This window comes from Siniperca chuatsi, linkage group LG20 (genome assembly GCF_020085105.1).
Source record: "Siniperca chuatsi isolate FFG_IHB_CAS linkage group LG20, ASM2008510v1, whole genome shotgun sequence".
NCBI classification, from domain to species: Eukaryota; Metazoa; Chordata; class Actinopteri; order Centrarchiformes; family Sinipercidae; genus Siniperca; species Siniperca chuatsi.
In genome coordinates this window covers 7,195,398-7,220,430 of record NC_058061.1, presented here as the reverse complement: position 1 = coordinate 7,220,430, position 25,033 = coordinate 7,195,398, and the positions used below count along the sequence as shown (strand labels likewise).

The following is a 25,033-nucleotide window of genomic DNA, read 5'->3' as shown; positions in this document are numbered from 1 at the left end:
TTTTAGCTTGCTTGATATTAGGTAGTGACATTCCATGGCCTTGGGCGTAACTGGCATAATAATAATAATAACTTTATTTGTATCGCATATCTCATGCAAAGATGCAAGCCAAAGTGCTTCACAAGACATATTATATCAATAATAAACAACAAAGGCAATAGAAAGAAGAAAGAAAATAAATAACAGTTTGATAAATGATACCAGCAACGTCAACCCAAATTAAAAGCCAAGGTGAAAAGATAGGTCTTATACCAACGGAGTTTGCTGTCCTGAGATCCAACGGGGGTGTTCCACAGTTTAGGGCCATAAAAACAGAAAACATGTTATGAATATGTTCACTAATGAACCCCACTCACTGATTTGTATATGCTGTATATGAGCTCATCTCATTGTGATGTGTAAAATATGGAAAGTGCAGGCTGTACGACTGTCATGGTACAGCTGTACTCCTAGTGTCTCTGTCTGTTTGTCCTCTGTTGGTTCCCCTGTGTGTGTGTGTGTGTGTGTGTGTGTGTGTGTGTGTGTGTGTGTGCCGGCAGGTGAACCTCCAATCAGAAACTGACACACCTGCTACTCATCTGCTGCTACCCACCTGTTCTCCAGCCACCAATCAACACCTTGCAGTACATCTACCCGGCTCTTCTCACCAGTCTTCGCCAGATCGTTCGTTTACCCAAGTGGTACTACGTCTCGGCCTCTGAGTTGCCACATAGAAAGATTTTTCCTGCCTGTTTTTGGAATCCCTGACTAACTCTCTGATTCCCTGTGTTCAGGTTCATTCCTCCAAACAACTCACCACGGATCCTCCGCTGCTCCACGTCAGCCTGCTGTTCTTGCTCCGCCTGCCTGCTCTCACCAGTCACTTTCCAGCCAGCTGTCCTCGCCCAGTCTACCTGCTCACGGCGATTCCTTCCACACACCTGGTTACTCTTTGTTTGTACAATAAACCGAAACTATCCACTTCAACTCTCTCTGTGTCAGTCGTGATTTTGGGTCCAGAATCTGTGTACCATAACAACGACGCTGGAATGGACTGGACTTATCGGTATCATACAGCTTCTACGTGACCATAAACAGCATAATGCTGACATTTTTGTTAGAATTAGTTTTCTTTCAAAGAAGATTATCACAATCTATGTGGCTAATTATGGTTTCATATATAGTACATGGCTTAATGAGATGGTTACCTTATTTGAACTGTGTAGCCAGTATTATTTACTGTAAGTTTCATATAATAAAAATGTATGATAGGCTAATAAGGTGGGTATACTGAGTTTGTAGGTTCCATTACATCCCTGCATGCACACTGTACAAACATAAGTATGCACAACTTAATTTGATCAACAATTAATCTTCCCTCATCCTAGCACAAACATCTCACCCTCACTCTCATCACTTCCTAGGAAATACACAGAATATATAAAAGCTCAGACGCACAAACTCACACACACAAACACTGTCATCTGTGGATACACAGACAGAGCAAGGTCACTTTGGGCATCTGTGTGAGCAGCGGTGTTGAATGTTTGGACTGGAAGCTGCATTTGATGCCACTTCTAACAAAGCACGCACCAAACAATTGTCATCTGTATTTGGTGAGTTTGTGGCTATTTTTATTCACTCATTCACTTGTTGTCAGAAGAGCTGCTTTTATTGACTGAGGACAAACTGGAGCAGTGACCGATAGTGTATTGTCTTTGATTACTTAAGGATACTGAAAATTGTGTCTGACAAAAGATACAAATAGGAGAGACATAATTTAACTATGCTGCTACTTTTTGGTACATCACTCTCTATAAAACTCTTTCCAGTCATGTGCGAGTGCATTGGATTCATCAGTAAAAACATATGTAGTGATGCATTGTGGTTGCACTACATTATGATTAGCATTTGGTGTGCACTGTGTCTCCCTTTTACAATTTCATTTTATCTCCACAAGCCTATTGTATAGGAAAAGGTAGTATATCAATATATAGTACATATATACAGTTTGGGTGCGAGAGATTAGGGGGAAAAGTCTGGGGGAGTCAAGGAAAAGTGCAAAACAGAAAATGAGGAGAAAGACAGCCACACATTATTAACCATGATAACTATTGGGTATATCTATATTGAAAACGGCCCTCTGTTTATTTCCCATATGCATGCACATTCACACATGCTAATACGAGCACACATGCACACCTCCTCCTGTGTTTTTCAAGTGTTGTGCAGCTATCTGTCATGCTGTGAGGGAAAATACATTAATAACTTCACATCTCCATCTGACTGCCTCCAAGGGACACACTACTGGCGCAACCAAAGATGTTATTTGGCAAACTCCACCAGCCTATAATCCCCACTAGGCACAAACATGAGTGTCATAACCTACAGACAAAACACTGCAGGAAAACCAATTTGATACAAATATAGTTCCTGCAATGGAAACTGATGCAGGTGCCTTTCAAGAAAGCACAGCTGGTGTTGCTTTATCAGAAAAAAAGTTTTTATCAACCTTTTCGAGATCTTTGTATGTTTCTGTTGCTGGTTAAAGAAGCTTTGATTTGCAATACCCTGCTGTTCTTCATTGTCATTTTGTTGCTGATACCTATGATAAGCCGCAGAGCGTATTTTTATTCATGATCAAATTGCAGAAATATTTACTGTTGCTGTTAACATACGTTTAATCCCTCTAATTTTGTGATTGCTGGGTCTCCACCTCTTGGTTATTATACAGTAAACTCACCTGATTATCTCTGTAGACCTCTCTCTCAAGCAATTATAAGGCTAACTGATGGAGAATTAAACTACCTACTTCTTTATGCTTTCATTACAGTGAATTACAGCTGTTTTGCTTCTCCACCATCCTACCACGCAAGGGTCAAGGCCCTGCCAATGTATCCATTTACATTTGATATTTAATGTTACTGATATCTTAAAGTCCAGATGCAACATATACACTTATATTAATTCAGAGATAAGATAAGATAAGGTTTTCCCATACGAAATTAGTGGCGGAAAATAACTAAGTAAGTCATTCACTGAAGGTCCGTGTAATTTTGAGGTACTTGTGTTTCCACTCTATGCTTCTTTATTCTTCCGGTACTACATTGTAGAGGCAAATGTTGTACTTTTTGTCCACTAGTAGTGCTATGCAGCAATGCTTTTACAAGTGGGTAGCAATGCGCCAACAAAGGCTAGGAAACATGGATGTCAGCAATGCTGGATTTAAAATATTTAAACATTGGCTGTGGATACACACAATGCATTTTGGTGAGAATGTAAACATAACTTTTGTTTGTTTACAGGAAATATCCACAGGGCACCTAAGTGAAAGATCTGAATACTTCTTTCACCACCACAAGCTGCAGATCTGTAGGCCCTAGCGCACCCTAGTCCACCTCAGCTGGGAGGAGTAAAGATTATGTTTGCAGGAATACAATGCATTTTACAACTTTGCAAAATCTGGCTAGAATGAATCTCATACTAGAGACCACCGGAGGTAGTTTAAGCAATTGGATAGCAACACATGTCTCATCCTTCTTGGTGTTTCAGTATCGGCAGCTATTCAGTCTGCCTGAGATGAAGAAGCTATGTGACTTTTAAATATTAGAATAAACATCTGTGTTTTGCTTGCCTTTTGTAAATTGCCTCTTAAAATAAGGTGGAAGATAAGAGCTCCTTCTTACCTCTACAACTTGAAGGCAAACTGCCCAGAAATCCAAACTATTACCACAGAGCGCAACCTTTTCTGTCACTTTTGCACCTACCTTTCATTTCTAATTCTGTCAGAAAAAGTCATTGCTGAAGGGAAATTTCATTTTCCACAAAGCAACAGGCAATTCTTGTCTCAGCCAGTCATTGACATGTGTCTGTGTATTACTCCTCTGTGTCAATCAGATTCTCCCAATAGACCTTTTCTCCTTTTTAGGGGTTGGCTTTTTTGAGATTCATTTTGTTTACAGTTGTATTTATTAATTTATGACATAATTCTGTGTTGGAACTGAAATTCTCTTTTTTGACTCATGTCTCTTAGATCAGGCAAAGAAAATCTGCCCTGAAAATGTATGTATTCATCATCTTTCTAACTCTTTAACCTGAGAAATATTGCCATCAAGCTTTTACTTTTGGCAAACAGGATAAATTTTACATTTAAAAAAACTCTTTATTTAAATTTTTCCTGCTTCGGATAGGAGTCTGGCTATTATCGTTCAAGGGGCAGAGTGTGTTACATCTGATTAAAGCAGAAATACACTCTCCAAACTCAAGGTCAAACCTCACCTGACTATTAAAATTCACTTTGCAACCACTGATACCAATGCTAATGACCACATGAGAAGGGAGGCTCTTTAATCAGTAGAAATATTCTTCTCATGCTTCCCCTGTTTCAGGAGACAGGGGGCCTGTACTCATTTGCAGTGTGACGGCTGTGTTGCAGGGTGTCCCTGCCGGCTGGAGATGACGGCTGCAGAGAGGCAGTGGAGTGACTGACGACTCAGAGATAGTCCGTCTGTCAGACAGAGTGATGGCTGGGAGACACTCCCTGACAGATCAGGCGAGACGAGAAGAAATAAGAGGAGAGGAGGAGGACAACGAGAAGGGAAGCCTGGCAGCTTTGTCTTTCAATCTGGCGAGATATGGGAGGTGGAGACAGGAGGAAAAACAAATTCAGAAGTGCTCAAGTGGCAGCTGTGTTGCTTGTAGATCATCAGGAGGCACCTATACTTGTTGATGATGTTTTCAAGTGGGATCAAAGAGTGAAAATGTGCTCCATTAAGCTCCATTAAGCTTGTAACCATCTGATGTCGTTCAACAATATCAAAGATCTGCAGCCGGTGTGAAAGCTCTCACCCTGGGCCGACATAATGAACAGCCTAATCGGACAAGTCTGTAATCAGCCGAGTATCTTAATTAGGCTTGGGGGGGTTGCTGAAGAGCAGCCCTCAGACTGGCCTCAATTAGTCAAGCCTCAACCAGTCACGTTTTGACTGGGAGGGAAAAGAAGTATTGATAATACCTTTTGATTAGAGGCTTGAACACAGATGGGTTCTTCCTTAACATTGTTATATTATTTGTAACTGATGTGTCATTTGTTGTCATTCTTCATTAGCAGCATTTTTAGACATGCTTTTAGACTAGCATAGACGGAGTGGCTCTAGGGGTGGCAATGTCGGTGAGGTTAATATTTTGTTTTTGTGAAATGTATAAACAGCTATTGGATGGATTGCCATGACATTTGGCAGATATATCTGTGCTGATCAGAGGATAATGCTAATGACTTTGGTGATCCTCTGACCTTTCCTCTAGCACCACCATGAGGTTGACATTTATGGTTTTGAGTGAAATATCTTGACAACTATTGGATGGATTGCCATGAATTCATGTTTCCCTCAGGATAAATTGTAATAACTTTGGTGATCCATTAATGTTTCATCTAGCACCATCAGGCCAGAATTTTGACTTGACCAATACCTGGAAAACTACTGACATTCCCATCAGCCTCAGTTGTACTTTGTGCTTAGTGCTAATTGTCAAATAGGGTGGTAAACAGTATACCCGCTGTTTACCACCATCAGCATGTTAGCATGGTAAAAGAATTTAGCTGAAAGCGCTGCTGTGCCAAAATACAGCTTCACAGAGCTGCCGGCATGCTGTAGACTCTGTCTTGTTTGAATGGTTGACGGCAGTGTGATCTTTTAATTGTGGATATCATTATGTAAAAGTAGCCTAATGTGGAGCAGCTTAAATAGTAAGGGTGAAGGTCGCCATATCGCCCTACAGGTCATACCTGTGCATAACTGCGTTATACAGATTTTACATTCATTCTCATCTGTACTTAATTTAATTTAATTTCTCCATTTATGTTTTATGCCATTTCCCCCCCATTCTTCCAAAGCTAATTGTCCAATTTGGTCCAAGCCAAATTTGAATCTTGCACGGTGGAAAAGTTAAATTCATTTGCATAGCAGCAGCACAGTCAATCATCCCAGTGTCAGGCAAAGTGCATCGCCAGGGTTCACGCATGGTTTTCACTATCAGGTTTGCCTCCTCCAGGACATATCCAGGGCAAGTAGCAGCACTGAGACACATATTAGCATAAACCCTTCCCTCTCACTGCTTCTCTCACTCGCTTCGTCTGCCCTTCACACATTCACTGACAAGTCCTATTTCCTCCATGTTGAAACTAATTGGCTTGCTGCAGAACGGAGCTTTTACAACTCGATTACGTTTCTCTTCTTCAGTTTAAATGAAACAGAGTCTGATTTGTGTGTTTAAGAGCCTTTAGCTTTAGCTCTAAACTCCTGGTGAGTCATAGGTAACAGGGAAGCCTTGAAACATCTGAAACAGATGTGCCTCGGCTCAGGTGTGTGCATCTTGCCATCAGCTGTTCTTTCTAATGCTGTATGTTTGCTGTGTGAGTTGTTGGTGCCCGTACACAGATATATAAATGGAACTTTTGATCAAATTTTGCACCAGACCCCTGAGGAAGAGAGAGTTGTCCAACATATAGCCTGTCAGGGGAGCTGCAGTCAATTTGAAGTAAAGTAATAGCCACACTTACTAACACTGTCATCACTATTCAGCAACACATACTGTACTGTATACCCACAGGCTGAGGGAAACAGTGAATCGAGACTTTTACAAAAACAAACACAGAAAGCAGAAAGATGAGATGAAAGACAAAATTGTAAATGGAGAGAAAACAGGCGAGGTTGAAAAGTAAGTTCGAGAACCATTTAGATGTTTCTGTAAAAGTCAGCTCTCTATTTTAATTTCTGTCTAGCTGTTGCTGCTGCTATCTTTTCTTCTTTTCTGTTTGCTTTATGTGTGACTCATCTTTGTCTTTCAGTCTCAGTCCGTAACTGTCTCTTCTCTTTTTCTCTGTCACCCGCCTCCCTCACCATCTCTCCCACACACACACACACACACACACACACACACACACACACACACACACACACACACACACACACTCTCTCTCTCTCTCTCTCTCTCTCTCTCTCTCTTTCCTGTTATTTTATCATTGATTAAATGACGTCCCAGAGGTCTCAGCCATAATCAGCTCTTAAAACTGTTCATTAAGTCGGCTGCTCAGAGCTCACGGAACTTGCTGCACACCTCCATAGGTTTGGACTAATAAACACACACAAACATGTATCTTTACACACAGACACGTACACACACACATCTCATTCAGATGGAAAGTGTAATCAAAATTGCACCTGATTTTTCAACAATTTCTACACCGTAGTCTGGAAATGAACAATAACAAATTATCATAATATATGAGTCATTTTTGCTTTACATTGCAACTCCATGATACTGTTTGTCCTATTTTGTATTCCTGAGAGGGTGTATTTTTGGGAAATAATCATCCTCAAGATTTACACTCTAAAACTCCAAGTCTGAAATACATGATCAAATCAAGTATGAAGAATTTTGATTGGTCCTTCCACCGTCTGCGCGTCACTGTCCCCTCCCCTAATTGGCTTCCTGCTGTTTCCTCCCACAGTGATAATCTCCAATCAACCATCTGCCATGTCATCCCTGTGCGCCACCACTCTGTCCTTCCCTCCGTCCCTTTGCCATGTTCCCACTTTCCCCCGCTGATAATGTCAAGATGCAATATCCCCTCAGAACAGCCATTAAACAAAAACGCAGTGCGTGAAAACAACAAGTCAACAATTAGTTGTGCGCTGTCCTTTCTGACACAGCATCTATGAGATAGTGTATGTGGAAAGGCACTCCTGTGATGGACTTAATAGGCCAGGACAGATGGCCTCCTCTCTCACTAACCCGCCACTACAAGCACACATTTACATGCACACACACACAAACACACACACACACATACGCCTGAAGCACAGCCTCTGTGTTTGGTCGTGGTTGTTGTTGCCTGTTTCAGTACTAGCCTTATTCTGTCGCTCAGAGCAGCAGGAGAGCGCTACATCTGTGCCACGTTTGCTTGTGATGTCAGTACAGAAATAGAAGTGAAGGAGTTGGCGTTTGAACCGACCATTCAGCGCTCTGACATCCCTGGGTAAAAATAAGCTGTCTGGGACGGGGTGGGCTCTTTGGTGTTTGGTGTTGAGTTTAACATCTGCTTGTCATAACCTGGTACACATCATACCGTGACGGGGCAACCACAGGTGTGTTAGCATTCAGCTGAGAAGGATGGAATTTAATTTGACTCTTTTCACTGTCGTCATTACAAGTCGAGGTCAAGTTCAATTTCATTTGATCGTTATCAAATTTGTTGATTGCAGTTTTGGCCTCCAAGTGGTTCCATGAGCTGGAATATCAGGAAGAATCCACCGTAAAATACCGTAACACTGAAAACAATTAGTTATTGGTTATGTTGTTTCCATTGTGTTATAAGTATGTAAACAATGTGAAATCACACTGAGATATTTCCAATGCAGGTAAAAATACTAAACACCAATAGAAAACATCAACCTTTGGTGTCAGTCCCTCAGAATCAAATAGCAGTCAGCGGGGAGCAGCATTCCATTGCTTCTTATTAGGAAAAGTCATTTTATTGTTTTTCATGCAAAAAATAAAAAAATCCAAATTGCTAAACAAAAAGAAATTTTGGAAAATAAAATTTTAGACACTCAGTTTTCCATATGTGGTGCGATGTAAGTCTCACGTGCAAGTCAGAGTAAAGTGTCAATGGATCCTAGCATGCTTTTGTTGAGGCTTTACTGACAATTTGTCCTTTTAGGGTGACATTCTTTATGGTGGCTAAGGCTAGACTGTCTGGCATTGCATTATTTTCAGGAAAAACACAAGGATACTATACAGCAGACTAATGTCATCACAGGTGTATTTGGGCAGGAGCCAACAGAACAACAACAACATGTAGTTGCAGTTCTTTCTTCTAGCTTAGTTAGCAAGGCAGTCACAGACTCCAGCCGTGAGTGACAGAAGTAAAAGAATAAAAAAGTTTTTTCTTTTGAAGGCGCTTCATTACTTCGGGTCAGTGTTGGTGCTAGTCAGGAAATGTAGTGAGTTCACTTGTTTTTGTAACAATGTGTTTGAATTAAAATAAACCACACCTCTCCAAATGGCATTATACTAATCCATTGATTGGAGCTATTTAGCAGAGTTTCAGGAGCAGGTTTGCACCTCAATCACACCACGTCCGGCATGCCCATAAATACCCACCTAAACCATCTCCTCCTCTTTCGCTCTCGTTTTCATCAATAAATCACTTAAACGCATCTGTTGATGGTGTGGTCCTTGCTAGTGAAAGAGTCACAAATACCAGTTTCTACAATGCCAGTTCAATAAAGAGAGATCAATTGGAAGTGTGTAACATTATTTATTGAGATTAGTAACAGAGAACGACTTTGTCGATTAGACTCATCGATGTGATGCATCTTCATTAAGTGTAGGCCCACACGAAGATAGCTGATAGGACAGGATCCCCTTGGAGTTTAGATGCAGGTGGTGGCTGGAACTTTCAGTTGAATCTTCCTGGACATCCTGAAAGTCATGGTAGTGGTGGGTTGTGCAGTAGGTCTGACAGACAAAATGACAGAATTGCAATGATATTCAAAGAACACCATCTAGGGGCTGATTGGCTCGAGGAACGTGGGCAGATCATTGGTCAGAAATTGTGACGTCAGAATTGTGAATGTAGGGACTTTGACAGCGTGGGAATGCTAGAGTGACGATGAAAATTAGAACAGAAGTAAATAGCAGAAATTCACACATAAAGTGACAAAGGCAGAACGTGAGAAAAAAAGATCTTCCTCAGTGAACTTTCGCCAAAGCTTCATCGAAATAAACCAGAATGCAATGCAGCTAGAAGATATTTGTTTTTTGACGAGCATAAATATTGCCATTCTTGCTTGAAATAACTTTTGTTATCACCATTGTGTGCTCCGCCTACACAGAAGTCACAGCTGATAGCGACAGGTTTCCACAGATATTATTCATGCTGACTCTGTCAGAAAAAGTATTGTCAGTCAGAAATCAGTATCTTATGCTGAGGAAGGCTGAGGGAAAGTGGAAGCAATAAAATAAATGATGATGCTATAATAACTCATGACTACATATAATAACTACAGTGCATCCGAAAGACTTTCTTTTTTGTTTTCATTAAATTTCATGCCTTCCACTATGGGGTGGAATCTTTTGCTGAATAAAGGAAGCAATTTCCTAAAGCCATCATATATAATAGCTGTCATATCAGGTTAACATATTCATTTCTTTAGTTACACTCATCTCTTTTCTATAATAATAATAATAATAAGAAGAAGAATAACTTTATATAGCACCTTTCAAAACAAAGTTACAAAGTGCTTTACAATAATTTGTACTTTACAATTTGCTCTGTTATATTTTTCTTTAATTCATTCACCAGTGTTACACAAATGTATAGTCCTTGATCAAATATATCTCTTGTCACTGTTTGAAAATCTGTCAGTCCTAGGCAGCCAAGTTGAATGAAATGAGCAGTGTTGTATCGTCCCATCAACCCAGTACTTGTGTCAGTTCTGTGAAAATGGTGTGAAGATGACATGAAAGACCATAATAGACACATGAGACAGGCTGTTGATGTCACTTTCCCCTGGATTTAGGTTTGAACTCTTCTCACAAGCTCGAGGCCACCATTGTCCCCAGTAAGAATGGCACACAACATAGTTGAGTGGATCCGTCCAAAAATTAACTTGCACTTGACAGAGGCATCGATTGGTTAATGCTAATCCCGAATCTCTGCTGATGAGAGTTGCCATCGACCCGTCACAGAGGTCCATGAGTGAGAATTTGGTCTGCTGCAAAGGCAGCGGGTTGTCAGAGAGGCAGAGAATCAGGGGTCCATCATCTTATCTGCTTGACAATCATTATTTAAAGACAAGAAACAAACCCCAGCAGAAGGATCTATCAGTGATTGCATTCATTATAGCATAATTTCCTATCTGCGTCTCTGTGTATGCTCTATATATTTTGTGGTTTGTTTATGTGTCCCTATCAAATGGGAAAGTGTGTGTTGTGAGTCAACAAGGTGGATCATTGTTGTCTATTGCTAAAAGATGCTATGGGTGAAAAATAACGAAGGCTACAACAAAGAAATGACGAAAGCAGTAATAAGAATCTCAGCGCCATGAAATCCTAATGCAATTACATGGAGTTGTTTCTGCAGAAAACAACAAGAGGATTAAAGTTTAAATGACTCATTTGCAAAGACAAGCAATAAAACAGTCTTCAGCCATGTTATCTGGGTTTGAGGGCATATAATACAAAGTTCATCATGCATTATTAATAAGTCATATATTAAAAGTAATATATGCAGGCTTCCTGTGTCTCCCATTACAGAGTGGAAGTGGAACAATTGATTAAACCCTTCATGTGTCTGACGCATCACGTGGTTGTGCAAAGACTAAGGCAACAGCTACAAAAAATATATATTTTCTTGATAACAGTGTGGCAATAAGTTACGGTAACTTTTTTTCAGTCTTTTTATCCAGTGCCATTTGGAACTCTAAAGTGTTCAATAATAAATAAATAAGATACATTATGAGATGATGAGGTAATTGTGTGAAATATATAAATGAAAGAATAAATTGTGAAACCATTTAAAATATCATTAAAAATCAACCTTATTATTATGAAATGTTATTTCATCATTCTTATTTACATATTAAGACATTTCATAATGACACATTTCATAATGTCTTCATGACAGCATGTGAGGGGGCGATGACTGGTGACAACACCCCTATCACATCTGCCTCTCTTAGGCTGCTGCTGTCTTTTGCACGATAAAACAGATTTTTAACCCATTTCTTTAGTTGTGACTGTATTTCCTAATCCAGGTAGCCGGTAATGAAATATGTCCATTGCTCGTTTTGTAAAACACAAGCAAAATATTAACACGTTATTTGAAAATATAAAATATTAGAAAGTAACGTCAATATATTCAAATATTTAACTTTGGTTCATGTTGGGGGTTTTTAAATTTGATTTTGATTTTATTTGATTCAGCCATTTCCGGCAGCCATCTTTGTTTGGATTATGAGAAAGACTAGCAACATGGAAAACGGGTTGAAAATCTTTTTTTTATCATTTAACAGATGGAAAAAATGTTTAGCCAGATGGTCTTTGAGGATTCTGGAAATGCCTTCAGCACAGCAGCAAGTGTTGTTAAACGATCTACTGGGTTTTTCAGAGATTGACAGGTATATATTTTTGGGAAAATCAGATGCTTAGTGCTGTGACACAAATGTAATGGCAATACATGAGAGACACAAACAGGGGCTGAACGCATATAAACACCGTCAAATCTGTGTTCTTATGAATTCTGTAGAATTTAGCAAGTATGTAATGTGCAGTATTGTTAGAAGAAAACTAAACCAAACATCTTTTTACATTCACTGTAATGCTTCTTTTTTCTCAGATGTGTTTATATAAATCAATCACGTGCACACTGTTACTGGCCAAAGCCCTGTAAAAACAGCATGTTGACAGCACTCACTGCCCGAGCAGTGAAGGCGCTGCTGCTGACAGCAGATAAAATCCTCTCTGACCCAACCTTTTAGCTCTATTTTAACAAGTTTGAGCTTCTGCCCTCTGGTTACTGTTTGTGGGCTGTGAATCACAGGAAAAAAACTCACCAGACCAAATATCCCAGGAGTTTTTTTTTTGCCATCCCAGACAAATGTTATTTTCATGTAAAACATTTTTGGTCTGATTTAGACAGGCACTATTTACCTCATGTAATAAGAATATTGATGGCTGTTATACTGTCTATACGTCTGTTTTCTTACGTAAATATGTTTTTGTTCCACTTCAACAAGTGCACAGTGAACCAATTTACTACCAGAGGACAATCAAGAATAGGCAGGTGTGCCTCTTGTCTACCTGTAAATAATTCCAAAGCCTCATCTCTATCACATCAAATATTTAAGTGGCTCCCAGAGTAATAAAGTTAGGATTGATTAGAGGACGTGCTTCTGAGTTTGGACGCCTGGAGCTGAATGGAACCAATAAGAGAGGTAATTAGAGCAAGAGAAATGGGAGAAAGACTGAGATGGGGATACACTTGTGTCTATCTTTGTACTGGAATTTGTATTTAACAGATATACAGTCAAAGGACAAGTGCTCAGTTTAACTTAGGCACTATATCACAAACCACTTTCATATCAGCAAGAGAAAGTAAACCAATTAAATCTATGTAAATATCTGAGAATATCCACTGGGATGTGCAGTCACACAGCTTGTCATTATTAGATTCAGTCCATGTGTGTAGGCCCATGTACAAAGTCACAAACTGGCGTTCTGTTTCTTTTAATATTGCACTGTACAAAGACTACAAAGGTTTCTACAAAGCACATGCATGCCATCTAGTGTTAAACTCTATTAATCAAGTTGGTTCAGCGAGGCTGCACGTGGCTATTCCAGACCACATAAAAGTCTGACTGTGTGTGAGAGAATTGAGGACATATTTGCATGTTTATTAGCTGGTGTTCTTGACAAAATAACACGTCAACAGGACACATGGCTGTTGCACAGATCCAAACTTTCACCTTCAGGTTGTGGGTCTTTCTGTCAAATCACTATGCTACTTTGCCATCCTGTTTGGTGAGGCAAGTCAAATTTTAGAAATTAGATGTGAGGTCATGAGCCTGTGTCCTGGCTGGCTAGCCTGTGGTCTCGCAACTTCCGTAGTCATTTTCCCTGGAGCCTAAAACCCATTTGAATCAGATTACTGAGCCCAGTGCAACACCCAGGCAGCCAAGCTTTTAACAGATCTGGAGTTTCCAGGATGTAGCCTCTCAGCTTGTCGTCTTCTGGGGCTCATGTTGACGCAGTGCTCCCAGAGTTTCGAGGTCAGCGTTATGGTGTAGAGAATTCAACATTCATACTGTGAATATGTGAAAATTCATGCATATGAGTTATTTGTGTGCACAAATTATTTTAAAGCTTACCCCTGACAACAGTTACCTTATTTGCCTGCTGTACAGACACACACACACACACACACACACACATTAAAAGTCAAGGTATTTTATTATTTAAAGTGGCTGTCAAAGATATCCAAATAATCAAACATGTAGGGTAAAGTTGAATGAGCAATAATCAAAAATGATACACTTGCACTGTAGAAAAAAACATTATCAATATTGCTGCCAATGAAAGAGATTCACAATTATTTCAAGCACTTGTGAACAAATTAACAGCAAGGACCTCATCATAGCATTCATTTTTAAGGTTTAGATACATAATTGTCATTGCATTATAGCATTTTCAAGAAAACAAACAGTACCGCGTGGCATAGGATCCGATAACAGTAAATAAGGAGTATAATAAAGAGTCGCTGAAATGAGCTATGACTGACTGTGTTTTACTGTAAGCGGGCGGTCAACAGGAATAGACAAGAGACATTAGGAAGCATTTACAGTTTGAACATGTCCAAGTGTGCATGTCCAGGTTTATGGTGTGTAAACATTACCCTGAAGTTTTGGGGCGTACCAATAATTGGTTGTGTAATTAGAGAGGTTGTAGTAATCCCCTCAGCGTTTTGTATTAGGTTAGGCCACCATGTTTGCAGTATTTTAGCTGTCAGAGGAAAGTGTGGAACATGCGAGCCTTCAGACTTTTGGTTCGGGGAACATTCCTCGTAGAGAACTTGATCACCTTGTACAGATTTGAACAGCGTCCCAAACTGGAGAACGGGAACCAACGAGCAGTTCGTTTGTTGCCGTGAAGGTTCCAGAAAGAGGAGGAGCAGCGCTGGAAAACCTCAATGTTGACCGCATACTGACCTGGTGCCCATTGAGACACACACACCAGAGTCACAGAGGAGGCAAAGCCACAGGTGTGAGGAGAGACACCATGAAAAACAGACTCCCCTGGCCTCACAGATGCCCCTCTCTCCCAGACCATTCCAGCCTCCTCTGCCACTCCCATTCCACTGATGTTACAGAGGGCCTGAAGGCACACCTCCTCCAGGGCCTCCTTGTCAGGAAATCGGAGTAGGATGGCAACAAGACGGGGCACTGCACCTCGACGTAGAAACAGTTCCTGCAGCTTAGCTGAAGGTAACAAAGGGACATAGAGAGGCACAGAAAATAGTTGTTTAGAGTGCGTAGCATTTTAAAACATCTATACCGTCAAATTCATTGGTATGATTAGCATTTCTTTTTATAAACCTCACTGAACCTGAATAGGAAAACAAATGAGACCATAGGCAAGATGACTACCAGCCTCTGTCTCACAACAGTTGCTTGACTATTTTTCCCTAAATCAAACTGCATTTCACATAAACCATGTTGGTTCCTATTGCAGAAAGATTTTTTTTACTTCTTTTCTCTACCTGTTATTGTGTGTGTGTTTACCAAGAGATTAAACATGATGGAAGTGATTCCTTCAGCTGCCTGCCATTCATGTGCTCTACGATGTACCTGTGCGAGAAAACTTTGCCTTCTTGAGTTTTACCTTCTTTACCCTTGTTTGCCAAAAAGGAACAACAGTCCTCTCTTCCTTTCTCTGAAAAAATCTCTCTTGCACTGTAAAAAATTGACCTGATGTCAAACAATGCAAAGTGGAACTTGGTAGAGGCTTCAAATCTTCTAGGAAATGGTCTCATGTAATGACAAATATGCATTAGAGTTAAACACATAATTATTAAACGACAACATCGACATGAACCGAGAAAACAGGGAGTCCATTTCCAGAGCTCGTCAGGAGGTATTTTTATTGGTTTACTCTTACTCACAGCTGTCATAAGAAATGCGTGAGATGGCTCTTGTAGCGTGAAGGAGCAGTTCTTGGTCTTTACTGGTCAGCACAGACAACAGAGCCGGAACCAGACCTGCGTCACCAAAACCTTTACGAACCACAGCTGACAGGAAACAAAAAAACTCAATCAATGAATGTAGAACTACACTGATAGAAAATACAAAGGAGAAATTAGATCCAGCAGGTTTTATGGGCAGCCAACAAAGAATCTTGAGGGCTTGAGGCTCCAGCAATCAACAACACATGGCTGATCTCATACACTTAATTGATAAATAAGAAATAAGTTATAGACCAACATGTATCTGTATTAATAACTTACATTCCTTGGCGAGTTCAGCCACTAGTTTTGCAGTCAGCAGAGTGAGAGGCCCTCTGCTCCTCAGAGACAGCGCCAGAATTGGCAAGATCCCACTGATCACAACCTGTTCAGCAGCGCCTTTGTCTGGACACAAGTGGAATTACACATGTAAACACAACACTGATACAAATACACAATGAACACAACATATTGTAATCACTTTATAAGGCCATAACCAAAGATACTGGTGAGTGGTGTAGTTTTTTAATCAATATGATTTGTTCCTTTAATCATTAAACAGAATGGTACTGAGTCTGTTTCAGCCTTATTTTCTACTTGATCTCGCTGACCTTTCTTTACATCTTCTGCCTCTCTATCCCCCTGTTGCTCTCTTGCTGGGAGACACAAATACAGCTTAACGTCTACTGAGGACTTACAACTGTCATACACCTGATCCCTTTCCCAGCCTCTCAACCCCTGAGCTCCTCATCCCTCACTAGTGTGGTTTTGCTACAGGTTTTATCATTCAAAAGGTATACTACTATGGAAACACATAAATATGGAACTTGCATTTGGCAGCAGAACTGTCTGTATTTTGCAATTCTAATCACATCAAATGAAAGACCATGACACAAAAAATAACCCTGAAACTCCTCATTATACCATGAAACCTACGACATGTTGTGATTCATTTAATGCTGTCCAGCAGATAATGTTATAGCTGAGGCTTGAGGGAGAGCATGGCCTAAAATATATTCCAATTGGAAATTAGATATCACAGTGTAATAGAGTGTGAATGAACTCACTCCTCTCCTTAATGTTGGTCAGCACTGTGTTCAGATGTGGTTTAAGTTCGTCCTCAATCAGTTCGAAACCAAGGACTCTGATAGCGCCTAATGCATTGTTCAGGTTGTCTGTGGGGAGATATAATATTAAGAGTCATAAAACGGGGCACAAATTAAAGGCCAGCAAGTATGGATGCTGTATGGGAGTGTAGAAAATATGAATTCCATTACAGTTGGGTGAGAGATAAGCAGGGCTGCTCATAAAACAAGTGGCAAGAAAACATGCAAATGAGAAAATACTGGGAGTATAAAGGCAGTACTGGGAGTCTCCATTAGAACAGGAGTAAAGCATTTTGAATATGTGAATATGTAACAAATATCGTGGCAATCCATCCAATAGTTGTTGAGACATTTCACTCAAAACCACATATGTCAACCTCATGGTGGCGGTAGAGGAAAAGTCAGGGGATCACCATCATCAGTAGGTTTCATCTTCATGGGGACCACAATGTTCTGTACAAAGTTTTATGGCAGTCCAGTCCACCCAGGATAGTGCCGTACCAATAGAGTATCTGGTTCACTAACTGTCATGTGTCGTGAACCAAATATAATTTTACTATATTTGACTCTGGCACTCATTCCATTAAATTAATTTCCAACTCTAGTGGAATTAAAACATTTTTAAAGAGTTACAGCACCAGTCTGTAGGGAATGGAGGGCTACATACTGGAGACAGCTGCCTGTGAGCTGCTGCCCACAACAATTTCATACTGCTGACCTGACCAGCTTAATGGCAAGTGCTTTGGTCAAGGACACTTCAACAGTAAATAGCACTTTCCTGGCCAGATTTTCCCAGCTGATCTGTGCAAATATAAAACCCTCCAGCTGCCAACCCAAATGTCTTTTTAGTGGTCCTTTAATTAACTTATACAGAGGCCAGTGACACATATTGATTAATAGTAGTGATCACTGTATTCCCTGCCCTTACTTCAGCAAACACCAGACCATTAACTGATGACACAAGCATGTGAAGGCATTATATGGTGTTTAAAGGACTATACCAGTGACTTTGCATTTTTTTAGCAATAGTAATGAATAGTATTTTCCCCCCATCAAAAACTACTACTGAGGTGCTTTCAAACAAGACAGTTAACCCCTAACTTGTCTGATTAAGCTGCTCAGTGGCCAACAGTATTCAAGTCTGGTTGCAGGTCTCATGTGTAAATGTGAAGCATGAGCGTCACTGAAACTAAGTGTGTAGGGTTCTATGAATGAATAAAGGTATTACAACCACATTAATGTCAAAGCCAATATCCCACATCTACTGATTTACACTGTAAAACACCAGTCATGATTCTGTTCTACTCACCGTTTGGTGTGTAGGGTTGCAGTCGACAGGACCTGCGTTTATCCCTGTGGGAACATGTGTAAGCGTACATGAGTGGCACATTAGGGTGTCCTGTCCCATACTGCTCCGTCCTTCCGTCTGTGGACAGCTGGTGGTGAAACTTCAGGTTGACATCTTCATGCAAAATGCACAGCACTTTTTTATTAATTCTCCTTTTGCTTTTCTCTTACCAGATTTCTTTCTTTTAGTGCCAGTCTTTGGAGTCATTAGCTGTTGCTTTGAGGAAATCTACTTCAACCTACACTACATCTCACTTTAATCCCCCTGCTGCACTCCCTACCCATCTTGTACTATTTGTTTTTTGCAAAATAAACTTGTTTGTGTCTGTCTTGTACACGTCTGTCTAGTCTGTCTTCCTTGTACTCCAGCAGGCTCTCTGTCCCCTTTCAGGGTTAATACAGAGCAAATCCTCACTAAAGCTGTTCTCTCCTACGTGTGTGTGTGTGTGTGCAGTTAAGGTATTAGCACTTGGCTGACTCTGCTGTGTAGTCATACAGCCCTAAAATCTCCCATAATGCCTTTCACCTTCTAGAAAATCCGAGCCAAAACAACACAGACAGGTGGGCGTCTGTTTTTGTAAACAAGTGTATTATTAGATGGCATTTTCCCCAAAATACTAAATGGTGAATACAGTTGGATTGCAGTTATGGTCAGTCTTCAGCCTAATGTCTCTATATAATTTAACAATTTTAAATAATAATTTTCGATATAACATATATATAACAACAATATATTAAATGACTGAAAATAATCTACCCCTGGCTCCTTTTCTAAAACATCTCAGGAACTGGATTTTTTAAAAATAAACTTCCTTACCTTTCTTCTCTCCATAGCTCTGCAATTAAAAAAATGCTACAATGTTAGTAACTTAAACTCCCAAGTGAAATATATGAAGCCATTCTCTTTTTTACTCAACGATCAACATATTTAGGCACAGCTTGCTCCATTTATGACATCTATCACAAGACAATAACAGAATCAAAGCAGTTATGAAAATTAAATCTTTATATTTTACTCAATTCTTGAGGTTCCAGTATAAACAGACTTTTCAACAATCTAGTAGAAATCTAAACAATAAATACAACAGGGAAACAGGAGACATTGTACTAACAGCAAAAAATATAATCCAGACATCTGATATTATCTGTTGTACATTATGGGCTGTACCTGTGCATGGAAAGGTTTTCTCAGTGTTCAACATGTTTACATTTATACATACATCGGTGTTCACTGATAGCATAAAAAATAATACATGGCTGGATTCAGTTAGACTACATAAATACAAAACCTGCTACTAAAGAAACAGAGGATTCACTTAAAGGACTACTTTGAGATTTTGGGAAACATGCTTAATTGCTTTCTTGCCCAGAGTTACACGAGAAGATTGATACCACTCTCATTTCTGCACGGTAAATATGTAGCAGCAGCCGGTTAGCTTAGCTTAGCATAAAGACTGGAAACAGGGGGAAACAGCTAGCTGGCTCTGGCTCTGTCCAAAGGTAACAAAATCCGCCTACCAGCACCTCTGAAGCTCGCAAATTCACACATTATATATTGTTTGTTTTATCTGTACAAAAACCAAAGTGTAAAACCTACAATTTAATGTTTTATGGCCAAGAAATAGTCCGACGGATTTTGTTACCTTTAGACAGAGCCAGACTATCTATTTCCCCCTATTTCCAGGCTTTATTCTAAGCTAAGACAACCAGCTGCTGGCTCCAGCTACAAACTGTATTTACTAGTAGTATCAATCTTCTCATTCAACTTGTGGCAAAAAAACTAATAAGTGTATTTCCCAAAATGTCTAACTATTTCTTTAAGTTGGACTTTAACATTTAGTATCCCTTTGAATGGGACTATGTTTGGTTCTTTAGACTTATGTGACCAGGTGTCAAACAGTTCCGGCTGCATTCAGACCACTGGAAACAGTCTCATATCCAACAGAAACCAGGGTAAGGACATTACTCTCCACATCATCTGGCTTGCACTGCTCTGCATGGGTCTCCACAGGACCAGCTGCTCCAGTTTCCTGCCTCGTCTTCTTCCTGGCTCTGCCTCGGCCCTTGCCTTTTGAAATGACCTTCCCTTGCTCACTGACCCCTCCAGGCACCTTGAGAGACTTCTCGTTGTCAGTCGAGCGGGTTTTGCGGTGGCGCCTGCGAATACGCCGCATTGGCGGACCAGAGTCACCTGGGTCTGATGCAGCTGCGCCGGACAGGATCCGAATCTGCTGTTCAATTACCATAATGACCATGTCCAGTGCAACGTCCAACATTCCTAGACCCAGGCCATGAGTGACATTGTCAAATGCGCCGCTATTGACTGGGTCCTTGAAACATTTTCTCATATCCTCAAGATGGTTCCTGAGAGAAAAAGAGTGTTATTACTGTTTATCACAAAAACAGACTTGAAGGCCATGTTACGAGGGCATACAGTACATACTTAGTTTCAATAATTTTGGACCAGTGTTGAACTGTATTCATCTGGGGGATGAGCTGTTTAGCCATGTTGCTGTAGTCGATGTAGTCATGGGCAAAATCCTTCATATCATCACACAAAGCTCCGGAGTCACCTAAGCACAGATTAAAACACAGTTTAGTCTCTTACACTCTCCGCCATGGTATCAAATTTAAACATTCCTCCACACTAACACACATCTCTGTCACCTTCAGTGAGTTTGGAGAAAGAGGAGGATACAGAGGTAGTTGTGCTTGGCGTGAGGCCGAGTACACTGAGTGACTCCAGTAGTGTTTTCTTGCTGGCCGGGCCTCTGCTGACCCGAGTGTAAGCTGCCAAGGAGCGCAGGGACATCTTCTCCGGGGCCTGCAGGCGACGTTTAATTTCATCATACGAGATGAGATACTTCCCTAAAATCAGAGCAAGACAGGAGGAAGTGAATCAGCACTGCAGGGTTGGGATTCAATAGCACTTCATCAAATCTGAATATCAAATTTGCTTCTCCAAATCCCTTATCATATTTATTAAGGTTTAGCTTTCAACAATTTCAAGTGACAAAAGTTTTAAATAACTCAACAAAAAATGAAATTCAAGAACTCAGATTATACATTTGCTATTGAGCTAAATGAATATCTTAATATTTTGTAAACTGCTCTTTGGTAATAAAAAAAGAGAGGATATAAAAGATTCAAGGAACCGGAACCAAAATGGATAGTGATCGTAACCCAACCCCAAAGCTTACACAGTTTGATAACCACTCAAAAGGGGTAATCTTCAAATAACTGGCCACTTACGAGCCTTAGATCCTTTCATGTTGGGATCCAGGAGTGACGACACCTCTGCAAAAGGCATCTGGGTAGCGGACTCTGAATTTGTGCTTGAGTTTGGTGGCGGGTCCTGATTTTGGGACACATCCTCAGTCTGGACTGGGGCAGAAACCTGCATCTGGGGCTGAATATGAGGCTGTAGGGTGTGCATTTCCACCTGGTCCTGGCCATGCGCTTGAGGGAGGATCAATGTGTTTTCAGATAAACCCTGTAGCCCCATGCCCCCTTGTGCAACACTACCTGTTTGCTCTGAAGACACCTGAAAGATGCCCATAACTGGTTTTACCACTGTGAAAACCATGTTCCCCTGCGCATCCAGACCCACCACCCTAGTAGAAGGGTCCATGTTTTCACTGAAATTTTACCTTTCTAGCTGAGGGAGGAGGCTCAAGAGGCTTTAATTATCAGATCAGGTTACCTTAGAGGCCCATGTAGTGTTACAGTATACTTCTCTGTTCTGAAACGGTTATGGTTAAAGCTGACCTGACAAAAGTGGAAGGTAAGCTGACTCTCTCTATAGACAAGGTAAAACTTCCCACATTGAAAGTCTTAGAACATTTCACTTTCTTTGTATAGTTTCATGAAGCTTGTAATCACTCATGGCAACACCACAGAAGTTTCATTCTGAAAGAAAAAAAAAAGAACAATCATGGTCAGTACCAAAGGTTTAACTTGTTTTTTTAGCTTTGTAACTGACCTTCTAAACATTGATGCCAACATTTAGCTGGTGGAAAGTCAAACTCAGTGCATTAGAAGCTTTGATAATAATTGTTTGGAAAACTGAAATATAATGACTGGCTTTGCTTTGGGAGATTTAGGGGAATAAAAATGTATTCAACCTAAATTGTGTTTCTGGATAGTTAAGGTGAAATTCGTATTTATTGGTGGGAATTCACTTTATTGACAGTACATAGCCATCTGGTTGTAAATGGGACAAACATGAACAGGTTCATTGCAACAGCTGATGTCAGAGCTTTTAATCTCTCCAGAGAGCTGAAGTTTGTTACACATGTCCTACATAACATCTGTCCACATTTTTATATTTTATATATTCAATACAATTTAATAATTTCAGACAATTAAAATCAAACTGTGATCTGAGAAGAATTTGATAATAAAATCATGGAATAATCCTATTAGGATTAACAGCAGGTTAAAACATGGTTATTGTATAGCAATACACCAAGGGAAATCAATCAAAAATCATTTTTATTTTAATTATTTAGTACAATTTGTAACTGTAGGAAAAATAAGTAGGCCAAAACAAAAAATACCCAAACATATCATTAAGTCTTCAGGAATAGGAACAAGACCCTCTTCTGTGCCATTTTGTCATTATCGTTATACCAAATGACAGAAATATAAATTGTCTTAAACAAATGAGAAAAAAGCACCAATTATACAGTGTCATAAGAAATCCTAATATAGTTTTTTTTATATAGTTATAAGTATCGCTTTTTTTCTTATCCTCTTGAACTACACTTTTTGAACAAAAGAGCCTGTAATGGGAACATTAAAAAGGGTATGGGTCTTGATCTACACTGCTATGCATAAAGTGGTGGGATTTAGTGAAATCTGGAAAAAAGAAAAGAAAATCCTTTCAAAAGCACTGAGCCTACATAACTGTGAGTTTGTACTTAAATACAATTTTGAGGTACTTGTACTTGTATTTCTATAAAGTGATGCTTACACATAAATGCATCAATAATTATAATCCAATTATATAATATATATTATTCTGGATTGGGCCATTCTCCATATATAGATTCCTTTTACTTGTGGTACTTTAAGTATATTTTGATGCTAATACTTTAAGTTTATAATAATAATAATAATAATAAGTTGAGTTTTGAATCCATTACTTTTACTTATAACAGAGCATGTATACACTGCATACACTGTGGTATTGATTAAGATCTGAGTACTTCTTCCACCCCTGTCGTTTTGAAAGAAAGCGACACAGAACGAATGTGATTCGCTTCGAGCATCAGCTTCATAACAAAGCAAAAAAAATTGGGAAGCCTGATTAGCTTGTGCTAACGTTACACCTTACAAAAGTTCAGCTAGCAAGTTAGAAGGTCAGTTTGTGTGTCAACATCGCTGCTGTTAGACAGCTCAGCTGAGTAGAAACGCCTGTGATTGGACAAGACGTAGCAGGAGGATAGCTCTCTATTTCAGCTCAAACAACTGTAACTTACAATGTCTGTCTGTCCAAGCGTCTACAAAATAATTAAAACTCACATCAACTTCATAAAGGCTGAGGAATACGTGTGGCGTACATGACCGCGTAGGTTAATTAAACGATTTGAGTCTCTCGCGCTCAGTGCGTGAGTTGGCATCTCTGATGTGCAAACTGATAACTTTTGAAAATAACACCAAGGACAAGCTTTCCCCTCTCCACCTGCTGTTTTAGAAACATTTAATTACCGTAGTGGTAAATTTAGACTTGTATATGACAAGAAAATAAAAAAAACGCTGACTTTTTAGGTACCAACTAACGACACACATTTTAACACTGCTACATGTAACTTAACTAACATTCATCATGGCTGCCAAGCGCGGCCATTTCTGTACAGCAGGCCTAAAGCGTTACACAAAACGGGCAAAACTAACGCGGACTGTAGCGATTCTGGACGGGACAGACCAAATTTAACCGCTAACCTTGGATGCAACTAGTGACGGCTGTCCCACTCACCGAACTGCCGTCTGACTTTTCCTAAAAGGACACTGATCCTAGAACGGTCCGCCTTGAAGCCAGCGACATTTTTCCTCCTTCTCTGCTGTTGCTTCGGCGGGTTGCAAATCAGCTGTACGTGAACTACCGCCCGAGAGCCGTAATCCCACTGCTCATTGGTCAATTGACATATCAATCACCCGACACGTGATTTGTCATTGGACAAACATTCTGTCACTAGAACAGAGGAGGCGGTATTTCCGACTCAGTCTGATCCAAATACAATGGGATGAAATCTTGTACTGATTCATTGGTTTGCCTATTTTTATCTCATTTTCTGAGGTGTTGTCGGAGGCAAAGAAAGTAAGCTTCTCAGGCTGAGATAATTTAAACAATTGGTAAAAAAATCTGCAAGAAGCAGTCAGTTTGACTGGGTTATCTGGATGATTGCTAACTAAAAACCCATTATATCTGGAACAAAAATAGACTTGTTGGGTTTACTCCTCAAATTTATAAGTCTACATGCTTCTGTGATTATTATTTCTTGAGCAGGGGTGGATGCCTTTGCCAGACTCAAAACCCGAGGGAGTTTTAACAATTATTCTAAATATAATATTAAGATGCTCTGAGCAATAATTAACTGGCATACGCCAGTAATTATTAACATATTGGTTTATCTTTACTTGGACCATAATCTTCTTATCTCAGTGAGTTTTGACATGTGACATATGCCAACTAAATAATGAATTGGAGCTTTCAATTCGTACTACAAAAAGGTTTATGGTAGCAGAACCGTTTTTTAAAATCACTGAAATAATGATTCTGTAGCCAAACATCACCCTTGAACCACTGTATAGA

The 25,033-nt window shown here is 39.9% G+C and overlaps 2 protein-coding genes and 1 long non-coding RNA gene across 5 annotated transcripts; 1 reads left to right on the top strand and 2 right to left on the bottom strand.

Annotated features, from left to right (window-relative positions):
- The first annotated feature begins 546 nt into the window (after nucleotides 1-546).
- LOC122867242 lies at nucleotides 547-966 on the top strand. The gene is made up of 2 exons (XR_006375873.1): nucleotides 547-680; nucleotides 774-966. It is a non-coding gene; the product is annotated as an uncharacterized LOC122867242 (long non-coding RNA).
- Nucleotides 967-13,976: 13,010 nt separating this feature from the next.
- si:dkey-21e13.3 (uncharacterized protein LOC100150043 homolog) lies at nucleotides 13,977-18,690 on the bottom strand. Of its 2 annotated transcripts, XM_044177774.1 has the most exons (6): nucleotides 18,388-18,687; nucleotides 18,179-18,305; nucleotides 16,831-16,938; nucleotides 16,046-16,168; nucleotides 15,704-15,829; nucleotides 13,977-15,020 (listed from the first exon to the last, which is right to left on the bottom strand). In XM_044177774.1, the coding sequence occupies exons 2-6, from the start codon at nucleotides 18,246-18,248 to the stop codon at nucleotides 14,548-14,550; spliced, it is 900 nt and encodes a 299-aa protein (XP_044033709.1). In that variant the 5' UTR covers nucleotides 18,249-18,305; nucleotides 18,388-18,687; the 3' UTR covers nucleotides 13,977-14,547. The 2 variants fall into 2 exon arrangements, with proteins under 2 accessions (XP_044033709.1, XP_044033710.1); XM_044177775.1 differs by lacking the exon at nucleotides 16,831-16,938 and having other exon boundaries at nucleotides 18,179-18,690.
- A 517-nt stretch (nucleotides 18,691-19,207) lies between these two features.
- si:ch73-127m5.2 (uncharacterized protein LOC561202 homolog) lies at nucleotides 19,208-24,343 on the bottom strand. 2 transcript variants are annotated; one of them, XM_044177772.1, is made up of 5 exons: nucleotides 24,197-24,343; nucleotides 21,469-22,125; nucleotides 20,884-21,084; nucleotides 20,660-20,789; nucleotides 19,208-20,580 (listed from the first exon to the last, which is right to left on the bottom strand). In XM_044177772.1, exons 2-5 carry the CDS (start codon nucleotides 21,845-21,847, stop codon nucleotides 20,109-20,111), a joined length of 1,182 nt encoding a protein of 393 aa, XP_044033707.1. In that variant the 5' UTR covers nucleotides 21,848-22,125; nucleotides 24,197-24,343; the 3' UTR covers nucleotides 19,208-20,108. The 2 variants fall into 2 exon arrangements, with proteins under 2 accessions (XP_044033707.1, XP_044033708.1); XM_044177773.1 differs by having other exon boundaries at nucleotides 24,163-24,307.
- Between the last annotated feature and the right edge of the window lie 690 nt (nucleotides 24,344-25,033).

Excerpts from the sequence above, each read along its gene's own strand:
- si:dkey-21e13.3 (XM_044177774.1), bottom strand. The coding sequence starts at position 18,248 with ATGTACGCTTACACATGTTCCCACAGGGATAAACGCAGGTCCTGTCGA. Across the intron at positions 16,939-18,178 it reads GCAACCCTACACACCAAACG|ACAACCTGAACAATGCATTA; the intron begins GTGAGTAGAACA and ends ATCTCCCCACAG. Across the intron at positions 15,830-16,045 it reads GGCTGAACTCGCCAAGGAAT|CTGTGGTTCGTAAAGGTTTT; the intron begins GTAAGTTATTAA and ends GTTTCCTGTCAG.
- si:ch73-127m5.2 (XM_044177772.1), bottom strand. The coding sequence starts at position 21,847 with ATGGACCCTTCTACTAGGGTGGTGGGTCTGGATGCGCAGGGGAACATG. Across the intron at positions 20,790-20,883 it reads TTTCTCCAAACTCACTGAAG|GTGACTCCGGAGCTTTGTGT; the intron begins GTGACAGAGATG and ends ATCTGTGCTTAG. Across the intron at positions 20,581-20,659 it reads TCCAAAATTATTGAAACTAA|GAACCATCTTGAGGATATGA; the intron begins GTATGTACTGTA and ends TTTTTCTCTCAG.